The 12080-nt window shown below is 39.6% G+C and overlaps 1 protein-coding gene across 24 annotated transcripts in view; it reads right to left on the bottom strand.

Annotated features, from left to right (window-relative positions):
• Positions 1-12080, bottom strand: part of FHOD3 (formin homology 2 domain containing 3) — a 351512-nt gene that overhangs the window by 41777 nt on the left and 297655 nt on the right. For all 24 annotated transcript variants that reach the window (XM_015854309.3, XM_085538039.1, XM_085538045.1 and 21 more), the window contains 2 exons: positions 8334-8492; positions 282-464 (listed from right to left, as the gene is read on the bottom strand). In XM_015854309.3, the coding sequence (XP_015709795.2) occupies positions 282-464; positions 8334-8492 (342 nt within the window). The remainder of the gene's footprint in view (positions 1-281; positions 465-8333; positions 8493-12080) is intronic.

Here is a 12080-nt window from a genome sequence, read left to right as displayed (position 1 = left end):
AACATCTGGAACAAATATGGTCAGGATTTAGTCCTCTTCTTTGTTCCAGTGTCATTATTGCCTAATTAAAGGAAGGAAGACATAATCCCTAATTTTCTTTCATGGGAGGAACAGACTATGAAGGATCATTTCATCTGTTTCCTGGTCAGCCACTGAAACAAAAGTGACCCATTAACTTTTCCCACAAAATACAGAGTCAAAATATATAGTTAGGAGGACAGAGAAAGATTAAGTGAAGACTCAGAACAGTGTCTCCCTCAGCCTCCCCATGCTCATCTCACCTTTTCCACTATCTCATAGTCCATCTTGAAAGCCCAAAGCTGGAGCCTGGCGGAGAGTTCAGTGATGGAGGAGAGGGTGAGAAGGAACTGTTCAGCACTGCCCAGGGGGACATCGGGGTTCGCCAGCTGTGCCTCCTGGATCTTCTGCTTCTCCTCCTCAGTTGGGATCATGGTCAAAATTTTCTGCAAAGGGAGATAAAATGCAATCATCAGTGGAGGGACTGAGATGTGCACAAGGGGTGGGCATAGTGGTATGCAGACACATCAGCAGCGGGCATTGATAAGCTTCATTTTGACTTCATTCAAGCCTGTTTGATACTCTGTGACTTTTCAGTGTCAATGACAGAAGTCCTTGATCAGCAAGCACTAAACCATTGTGGAAGAAACCAAAATGTTGTTGAAAAATACATCTGTATTAGAATGCATTGTTAAAATGTGTATTTAGCCCAAATGGTTAATAATGGGATTAAAACCTGAAGGAAGACAAGGAGACTAGGCAGGACTGATCTCCTCAGTTTTATGTCTTCAGAGCAATACTGGCCACCTTCCTATAAATGATGTATGAAATGTTTTAGCCTCAGCGTCTATCCATCTCCCAGTGCACGTATAAGTATATAAAAAAATATCGGAGGACATATTCCACCTGGAGGAAGGTTTCATACAGCACAACTCAACAAAATCTGCAGTGTGGCAGTCTGGTTTTTAGGAGGGAAGCCTGGAGGATAAGAAAGGGCTGGTCCTCAAGAAGATGGCATGAATTAGATACACCCACTCTGTGGCATAACAGGAATGCGCGTTCCTTGCACTTCTTATCATTTACTGTTTTTCATTTAAGTAATTTTGACTCTTAAGAAACCTAAAAATGATTACAGCACATTAGGACATTCCTAAAAACGTCACTAGAATTGAGGACAGGCTTCCAAGGGTCACTCACAGAACTGCACAGATTACAGCTGCTTTCTTTTTTTATTTCAAAAGTCCAAAATATTGATGAAAATTGATGCCAATATTTTCAGTTTCTGCTGCCAGCATGGCTCAAAACATTTACATTTCCCCTTTAATTTCTGGATTATACATGCTGGTTTACATGCGGCAGCTTTCCTTTTCAAAGGTATTATTTTTTATTTTATGAAAGAACAAATGCATTTCAAAATGAAAAAGGGAAGTAAAACCACATAAAGGCATCAGATAAGTCAAGGTCTTTGCCCTGCTGATCAGTGCCTTATTAAAACAAATCAGTAGGCCTTCAACACAACTTATGTTTATTCATCAGAGGAATTACGTTTTTGCTGTAGCCTTCTATAATGATAAAATACTGTTTTGAAGGTAAGGAAGGAATAATAAATCCACAGCCAAGGAGCTACCAGACCTGCCAATTCAAAGTACAGCTTTGTTGGACAAAGTACAGTTTCCTGGACAAAGCCAGTCCAGTTCAGGTCCAGAGAAGTGCTGCAAAGATGATCAGAGAGCTTGAGCACCTCTTTTACAAAGAGAAGTTGAGTAAATCAGGTTTGTTTAGCTTGTAGAAGAGAAAGCTCCATGGAGACCTCACTGTGTCCTTCTAGCACTTGAAGGGAGCTTATAATCAGGAGAGGGACCAACTTTTTACACAGTCTAGTAGTACAAGAACAAGGAGGAATGGCTTTAAACAAAAAGAGAGGAAATTCAGGTTAGATGTTAGGAATAAATTCTTCACTCAGAACATGGTAAGGCACTGGAACAGTTAGCCCAGAGACATTGTGTATCCTCATCCCTGGAAGTTTTCAAGGCTAGGCTGGATGAGGCCCTGGGCAGCCTGACTTTGTAGGTGGTTGCCCTGCCTATGCCAGGGGATTGGAAATGGATGGGCTTTAAGGTCCCTTCCAACCTAAGCCATTCTATGCTTCTGTGAAAGCCAATTTATTAAATTAGCAAAACAATCCTCTTCTAGTACCAATAATTCATCTAGCTCCTTGTACAGGGCTGCACCTAAGTGTGGAGAACAAGGGATTTTCCTGCTCAGTCAGGCAGAATACAAGGGTTAAGCAAGCAAATAATGTTAGTAAGGGGGAAGCAAGCAAGCAAGCTCCAATCTGATGAACTGGGACTTATCTAATTTCAGCCAGAGGAGTTGTATTGCTGTTCATCTTCATATGCAGGCTTCCACAAATACAATTAGAGACACAGTTCTTCCTACTGACATTGCCTTTCAGTTTAAGAGAGAAAAAAATCCTCCTTGCTTAAATGTTGCAATAAGATGCCCTGGCTCTCACCTATGACTAAAAGAATCATAAATGTTAAAAGTCTATGAGCTTCTACCTAATGACAAACAAAAACTTTCAGTCCATTCCTATCCCAATGAAAAAAAAGAAGAGGAGGAATATCCCTCAATAGTTTTCCTTCCTTCGTCAACAGTTATTTGGAAAATGTTCTGCTCAGAATTGGTAGTAATTGTACTGATGTTCTATCCATCCACCCACAGATGCTCAACTCTATAACTCAGGTGACAGCATTAAACTAGAGATCTGAACTAGCTGTTTCATGACACTTCTCAGAACTCAGCCAATGCTGTTTTAAAAAGTTCACAGAAGAGAGACTGAGCCTCAAGCTCTTAAGAAGAGAGGTTTTTTTTCCAAAGAGAACCTTTGAAAAAGTATCTCTTAATAACAAAAACTAACGCTTCTCCAAGTGAGCTAGGGAAAATTGCAATAGAATCACAGGAACATCCCTACATGGTGAGTTTAGCAGTAGCCATGTGATGGATGTAAAAATGCTTCTCAGGCATTTTTGAAGGCTAACACTTCAGCAGTATTCTCAATTGCCTTCTACAAATAACTAGGGATTTTGGCAGCTAACCAGGGATCCCACAAGTATTTTGTGGTGATGTAGGGCCTATACTCCAGAGATTCTGCTTTCATTTCGGGCAATTCTAAGAGAGCAATGAAACAGTAAGCTTTACTTCCAAAGGGACTCTCCTCTTCTTTGTGCTTCATGTAAGCACCATGAGCCAGATGGAGCTGACAAAAATCTGAACCCAAGTACCACAGAGTACAGCAAGTCTGCTGTGCTGTGCACTGTAGTATGTGAAAAAGGGAACACCAAGCAAAAGAGCCTGTAGATGGTATGTCACGACAAGAATCACTCCTGATGCTGCAAGCATTGCCTTGATAGGATCAGAGCTGTATCTGTGAGCTGGCAGGACTCATACCATCTGCAGCCCAACCACCCCCATAACAGCTATTTACTCCCCAGAACTTCTAGTCTGTTCAGGCAAACAATTCTTACCCTGCTGGTTATCATCCCTGGTGTGTTCCTAAGCAAGTAGGCACATGCTCTTGTTTTTGATTTCCACTCTATGACTAACTTGAACCATTTGTTCAGTTCCAAAAACACCTGCCAGTTTCTTATTATTTTTCTAACTGTTTTTTTAAACATCACTGACAATAAAAAGAAAATAAAAACTCAATAGGGAAGAAGGTTACTGGAACCTAATATCACCATTAAATCATGAATGGATTTGAATCCAATGATCAGTTCATAATGCTCTCCCCAGTGTGACAGCCTGCTGGCAGGTTAGAAGAAGACTGGTTATCAGCAAGCCCTATACTCGTATCCTCCCATAACGTGACACAACACTGTATCATGCACATATTTCATCCGCAGGAGTTCTCATAAAAATTGCTTGGGTCAAAGACTAACATTCTGAGGAAAAACAGTACACAAATCTTTACACGGAGAAAAAGAAAAAAAAAAAACCACAGAGGTGATCTCATTCGCATTAGATCATCAATCCTAATTATTTTACTCCTTGAACTTTCAGTGAAGGGATCAAACTAGTTATTTCCTGGAGTCTGCCTTCCTATTGTATGATTTCCAAAAACTTCTCAGAAACCTTGCAAGGCTCTGCGGGTGAAAGTCATAGGAGACTCAGGCCATCACCTTCACTCAGGAAGAAGTAGGCACCTCTGAGGGAGTTCACAGCAGAAGCTGCCTCCACCTGTTAGAGAGACAGACTCACAGTTTGCTGAAGGGAAAAAAAAAAAAAGGGGGGGCTGCGAGGAGGCACCTAACCAGAAACTGTTAACATCCTCTCCAGAAATTAGGTGCCTAAGTTATCTCTTCCAAGAGATAATAGGGCTTCTCATTGTTGATGAAGTTGCAAGAGTAGCTTAGTGTTCAAATGTGATTTCAGTCAAACAGTAACCTAAAAAAATTAGGAAATGAAATATCTGGTTGTTATTGTGCCCTAAGCTTTCTGTGGCTAAAGGCCCATCTGTTCATAGGCTACATAACCAAATACACATTATCTGACAAGTCTCAGCAGAAGATTCAGATCCAATAAAGCTCTCACGCTTCATTTTTCAGGCATCTACTATTGAGACACATCAGTGGTTTATATTCATTATTCATTATATTCAATCTTCATTACTTGGAGAAAATATATAAATACAAAGGAACAGAAGATAAAATCTAAAATAAGGTGAAAATCATGACTCCATAGTAAATGAGGCTTCCTACACTAATTTTTACATGAACTTTTAAAAGAAATGAACCAATTTGGAGAAGGGACTATATCTAAAATGCCTTACAATGATCTCTGTAAATCAGAAACTGACAGCCATGGTTTCAGTCGGATTGCTCCACTTTTTCAGCTCTCTACTGAAATACATTAATATGCAATTGCTGTTCACAGAAGCCATGGAAAGTATTTTTGTTTTCTGAAAGGTCTGAAAGAGAAGTTTTTTTTTCCCCATTAAATAAGTCTGAAACTTGTTAGGGCAATGATATGCTGACTGCAAAAGTACAGCCAACAAAGTATTGCTTATTCAGTTTTACACAGTTATTCTGTGTTTTGTCCAGACTTGTGAAAAAAGGTGTTTTTCCAGGTCAAGCAAGCTAGCATAGTTTGAAATACTCCATCAGTATTTTACAAAGCTTTAGCTAACCCAATTGGAAACTGCTGAAGCCAAAATACTGTGGTGGCAATATCAGAACAAATTTAAATACTTTGATCATTTCTGAAAACCAGCTTTGGTGGATTTTGTTTGTTTATAAATGTCACCATCTGCCTTCGTAATACTAAGCTCTCATTTCTTATCCCTTTTTACATCTCAAGGCTATGTAATCACTCCAAACATATGGCCTTCAAAATACTTAACTGGTTATGGAGGACCTAGCATCCATGGGCAGTTTTTTTGTTTCAAGTAGTTGTACTAAACACTATGCACACCCACATAATACAAAATTACACAGCATTACAAAGCTACACTGTAAAACACAAGGCATACAACCTTAATTTCCTCTTGGCATTACCCCCCATTTTACTTGGTTAAATTAGTTAAATTATCTGGTATAATTTGATTTTTATTCTTCTTCCCTGAGTAGTATTCTGTGGATGGACCTACTTGCTTCCTTTACTGAAGACAACCAGCAAGGACTGGTCTGCTGGACTGTTCTTGAAGTAAAATTACATGCCAGGATTTTAAACTTGCCTTTTTACTTAACTCTGAGAGAGCCCTCGTCCATGCTAAGCAGGCAGTTCTTTGTTTGCAGCTGAGTTCCAAGTTGTTTGAACACAATGGATGCCAAGTTCTCAAAGAAAGGAAAGCACAACCACTTTGCCAAATGTAAGGGGGCAAAAAATTTGTTTAGCTGGATTGATGCACGCTCATAGAAACACACTGTGCCTTCCTTTGAAAGCATGTTTCCTAATAGTGCCCATTCTGCATACTAAAACTGACTGCATCTGTTTTTCTAGGACTACATCTCCATTCTCAGTGGTCCCTAAGCACTTCAAACACATGGTCTATAATACAAAACCTCTAAAATATACATCCCCTGTTCCCTTCAATCAAACTCTTAATACTAAAGGCAATGAGCAGATGAAAATGGGAAAAGAAGTTAACAACATTTATCCACACTGTTGGTCAAACGAGGAATACAGAAAACTGTAGAAAGGCTCTACTGAGAACAGCAGGATTCAATACAAAGCAGTTCTATGCCTCTTCTTGTACCTCTTGTCTAATTCTATGTAGCTCAAGCCAGCCCTCTGTTTTGCTACATGTTTCTCTGCAACGATGTGCTATAAGAAAAATCTGTAAACTGAGAATTGCAGAATAGAATCTGAATTCATGGTGCCATTTAACTTGACAAACAGTAAATCAAAATGGAACTGTGCATTTAGGAAAAAATATATATTTTTTTTTCTCCATGAACACCATCCTTCCCAACTAATGAATGCTTCATCCTTCAACATGGAAAGTATCTGGACTCAAGACTATTTATCCTTTCTCTGAGTTTTAAATACCTGAATGATCACATCAGGGTTACTCACATCCTTTAGCTTCAAGCTGTGGACACTCAGAACACACAGAAATTTTATTTTCTTTAGCACTGGGCAGGTATATCAGCAATGTAGCATTTTCTGGTTTTTGAATTCTTAAATTTAAAGCTGCATGCATTTATTATACATATTTTAAATTAAATTACAGGTTTCTGGCAGCTAATGGAAAGGCTACCCAAATAAGGGTGTGGTGGTACAAGGCACTCCCAATTGTGGACACTGCAGGTGGTTGGCAGATGGGCACACCAACTACAAATGGTGGCACTGGGAGGGTGAGCTGAGCAGAGCAGCTGAGCTGCTGTAGAGGACACCAAGTAAGGTTGCAATTCAAAAAAGATGATGCTTTGTCAGCCATTTTATGCAGGATTTTCTTAGAAAACATCTTCTGCAACAATGAGGTCTAACTGGAGGTCTGAGAGCTGGATTTGACTGAGGGGGTGCTTCTCTCCCATCCTGAAATGCTTAGTACTGCAAAGTATAGTGGGGGACACATGGGGCTGGGTCATGTAACTGACCACTGTGAAACTCGTGGTCGCCATAATTGCCCCAAAGATTGAAATCTAACCAACTGGGCTGAAAATCAACTTTTCGCTAAAATTAATTTTTAAGTCTGGTTTATCACCTTCAAAATATCAGTAAGACAAGCATACAGCAAATAATGTAGCTTTGGGAAGAAATTATATTCTAGTAGGAATGCAACAGGCCACGCCTTCTTGTTAGGACAATATTTTGTCATAAGTATTTATTTCGTATGAAACTGTTGGCAGCTCCACTTCCATTCTATCTAGCTTTTCTCATTTTCTTCTCTAGTCAGCACAAAGAAGGTGGAAAGGGGGCCAAACCACTTAAAGGTGACTATGAATCAATACAAGACGTACGCAGTTGAGCCACTGGTTGAAATTTGCAGTTGTGCAGATTACTCATATTAAATGATACAGGCTTATTAAGAAAAATAAAATATAAAATAAAATATAATTGAAATGAATACAACCACAATGAAATAAAACACGAATCAACAAAAAAGAGGGGAGCAGTGGGCTCCTTTTTACTTCACAGAAGAAAAATGTTTTGATAAAAGGATAATGAGCAGTGCTCATCCTGGATCTTGCTAAGAATATCTGCAAAGTCTAACATGTAATGGTAAAAATTACATCATCTTTAATCTTTATACCAACTGCTTTTCTTCAAACAACAGTAACACAGAAATACTATTTTGAGCAGAACTAGTCACTGTATTTGTTTTCCATTAGATATATAATCTAAAATGACTCCAACAGCTAGCTGGGCATGAACTTTATTAAACTGCACTGGTTGCCTCAGCTTTAGAAAATCACTGCTTACTATTCAGTACTTTATGAGTGCTCAGCATCAGATACCCTTCCAATGTATGCAGGCAGAATCTGCTCTGTTTACAAGTTTAATAGCTTTAATAAAGGTAATAAGAAACTGAACTTCAGAATAATGGACAATACTCTGAAAATCTCAATAGGAATTAACACCATTCAAGCTTAGATACAAACTAAGCAGAGACATCCATGTTTACCATTCACAACTTCAAGTAAGCAATATCTGCTTAAATACACTGCACTGATTTAACAAGACTCAGCTCTGTAATGATGCAATATATTATCTTTTTTCTCCTCCAGTAATTATTTGGCCCATACCATATGTAACATTCAACACAATGAAACACTGAAAATGCAGACTTGAAGACACTGACTACTCCTTACCTCTATTCCTTCTTTGTTTAAGGCATATTCGTCGAAATTCAGAATAGCAGTCTTGATAGTCCGTGGAGGGGGTAGCACAGTCAAGCCAATATTAATAGCATTACTTCGTTTTGAGTCCAATACAATGATCTCCTGTCGCTTCCCATCTGCAGCAGTTTTCTTGATCAAGAAGAGAACAAGAAGAAAATTACCCCTCCAGTCTGTTTGTTAAAGTCACTCCTTTCACCAAAAGACTTTTCCAGTGCAAGGGTGATGACTGTTAGTGCAAATCATTTATAACCACTAACAAAAGCTGACTCAGATACTGACCAGGAAAGATGAGCACAAGACACACAGGTTATCACCAGCCTATTTCCCAATCACCAGCCTGACAAAGGCCGGAGGCTGTCCCATGAGCTGAGGGCTCTCCATGTGCCCCAGCAGCTGCTGGAGCTTTTGAATGCCCAGGGCAGGGCTGCCTGAAGGGCTCCAGACCTCTAGGCTGTGTGGACCTGGAGCAGCCACTGAGCCTCCACCACCCAGGTGGCCCAGCTGGGGCAAGGTGGTTTCTGCTGGCTTGCAGGGCCTCTTCTAAGCTGGGACACAGTATGAGGAGCTGGAGAGATCTTCATAGAGACATCAGTGTGCCTGCTCTCCCTTTGGCTGCCCAAGGAAGGATAGCATTTTGTATCTTGCAACTGATGGTATTTCAGTTTATAGTATTTCAGTTTACTTCCAGTAAAAATGATAGTACTTTAAATGACAGTAAAGAAAAAACCAAAGAACTAATAACAAGTTTTACACTTCATTTTTGAAATAAATGGGATTTTTTTTTCCTCTGTCTCTATTCTTCTAATGGTAAAATGCATACTCACAATGCACAGTGACTTACAAACCACTTATGACAAAATGCAGTGCTGAACATTGTCTTTACTTTCATGTCACGGCACACCTTTTATACTCTCATCACATTGTGCAAAAAGGGTGCCTCTTTGGCAACTGAATATATTATGTGCCAGGTAGCTGCAAGGGATCTGTTCATTGTATGTGGGGGTATTGAGAGAGAGAAAATGAGAGCATACAGCACAGTCCAGCTTCTTAGATTATTTTTCCTCTCCCTCCACACACAAAGTTTGGAAGCAAGTTTTCTGTTCTCTCCCTTCCTTTTCTCTATGCGAGATGGGTTGAGGGATGCCGCTGGGCACTTCAGTATAGGGAAAAGACTAGCACAATGAAGCAAGCAGGCACAGACATGCTTTGCTGGGTACAAGCCCATGTTTCAGCACAGTACAGATGGCATAGAAGTGACCATACAATGAGATGTTATGGTTTTTAAAAAAATATAAAGAAATGACACTTTCAGAGCAAACAGGATAAATTCTTAGAACAGTGACAGCATTTTACTCTGCTAGAACTGCTCTTCTGTTAACACCTTAAAAGCATCCCTGAGCCCTCCCTGAACCTTTCCTTTTTTAAGCATGAGACCTCTTTCCCTCAGAGAGCCAGCTAAGTGATCTGAGATAGCACTTCTCCTTTAAAGCAGTCATTTTTATTTTCTGGGCCATTAATTGCTTTCTCGGGACCACAGTTAGTGTCCAAGACCACATAAAAACAAGTGGGGTTCACCACAGCCTGCTTCCTCTTAGTCTGTCCTGCACTCCTCTGTATTTACACCACCATTTTTGCAGCACAGAATCACAGTGCTCTGAAGGATCCTCACAGAAGGGAAGAGGCTGGGGGAAAGGAGTTAAATTTAGGCTTCTCACATGCAGTATGGGAAAGTAAGCCTCGTATCTGCCAGCTCTGTGTTTTGGTTCCTAAGTTTGTCAAAAGAGACATAATAATTTGTGGGATGTCTGATGCCAGTTGCTGGGATAACTGTGATCACAGCAGTGTGATCCATCCTCAGCAATGAGTTAGGAGAGACACATGAGCTCTACTGGGGACATAAGCTGGAGAGGTATTTTCCAGAGCCACAGCTGCACACTGAGTATGAAAATCTGGAGTAATTCTTTACAAAAACAGTGGCAGAAGAGATTTTAAATCCATTCTCAGGATGAAGAGTAGGTTACAAAGAAATCCCTTCAGAATGAACAAAAGGATGAAGGAAAGAAAAAGATTTTACTGCTTCAAACTTTATTATCCTAATGCTAGGAAAAGAATTCCTTTTGGTCTGCAATTAAATCACACAGATGTAAGTGCCTAACTACTACAATGAGTTACAGCAACCAATTTCTGCTATACTATTAAGTGATTTCAGAATGTGTTTTATTAGTTCATTAGTGCACTTGATTTCACATCTCAGTGTGCCAATACATAGCCTTCAGCTGCTGGTTATTGTATTAGCGAATATAAATCAGGTGGTAGAATCATTTCTACAGTGTACCAAGAACTGCAGTGAATTTAGACTTTTATAAGACTTCACTGGCCAGATGCTGTTGCCTTTTACTGAAGGCTTGGCAGACCAGATAGGTTATTAAAAAAAACCAGTGGTCTCACAGAAGGTGACCTGTGGTTTGGGGAGCACGTAGTCTAAAAGCCACCTATCTGCTTTAATTAAGAATTTCAATCACTTTTTCAGTGCTCACGTAAACAAGCTATTTTATATAAAAGCATCAAGATAGAAAAATCCATTTAAACTTGCAGAACTATGTGCATCAGTAGTACAAAAGAACTTGGGAAATCCCTTAGTAACGAGATGGCAATTTCTTTTTGTTTCTATCCTAACTAGCAAGGATTTAATACCAGGGATTTGAAAAGGAATTATTCAGCTGACACTTACTTTGCTGAGGATACCAAACAGGTCATCCTTGTCAGAAATGTCATTCCACACGTATGACTAGGCTTAGCATTCATTCACCTCACAACAATAATTTTTACTAGGAGTATGTGTCTAGGCACACACACACAGACACGTTGAAATAAGTTCCTTAATTTTTCACTCCTGCTTGCTTTTGTTCCTGTGGATGCATGATGAGGATGACCGTCTCCCACTGGGTATAGATGAATCAGCAAAATGATACTTTCCGATAACTTGCAGAACCAAGCAGATTTTCAGAAGGGGTGAGCAGTAGCTTTAGATTCAGTAGCTCACGCAACTATTAAATTTCTTGTCACAGAAAAATAAACACGTTGATGTTGTTTGCCAAAATACCCGCTTTGTTTGGCAGTATGTGAAGGAAAGGAATTCTAGGCTTGTTTGGAGGGGTACCTGATCACTCCTTCTCTCCCACTAATAAAATGTTGTGGTCCTCCAATTCAGAAAATAGGCATTCTGCAACAAAAAATTGCTCCACCAACTATAATGAATGTGTGTACTGCCCAAAGAGGAATTAAATTTCCTAAAATCAAAAACCACCCCCCCTACCTTAAATTCCCTTATTATATCCTACAATTTAAAATCCGTTTTATTTTATTGGAGTCTATTGTGTTTAATGAAAAACTTCTCATAAGCCAGGAAGTAGCTGTTTATAGCTGTGTGTTGTGGAAATCACAGTGAAGGATTAGAAACTGGAGTAAAATTGGTTACAGCTGGATAAAAGCATATGCTCAAGACTGAGCCAAACACCCCTAGCCCCCGCCCCAACACACACTCTGGCTGTGCTTCTCTCATCCTTCTGGACTATTCCTTTTCCATGCACCTGCTTGCATCTACTGCTATGAAATCTGGAGGTCTGACTTTTGATTTGTTGCTCTGTGCTCTTTATTTCAGCTGAACCAACTGAGCTGTGAGTCAGACTTTACGATATTATAGAATAAACCTGTTTT

This window comes from Coturnix japonica, chromosome 2 (assembly GCF_054131305.1).
Source record: "Coturnix japonica strain WE chromosome 2, WE-NBRP24, whole genome shotgun sequence".
Classification (NCBI taxonomy): domain Eukaryota; kingdom Metazoa; phylum Chordata; class Aves; order Galliformes; family Phasianidae; genus Coturnix; species Coturnix japonica.
The sequence above is the reverse complement of the archived record's forward strand: the minus strand, read 5'-3'. Positions and strand labels throughout refer to the sequence as shown.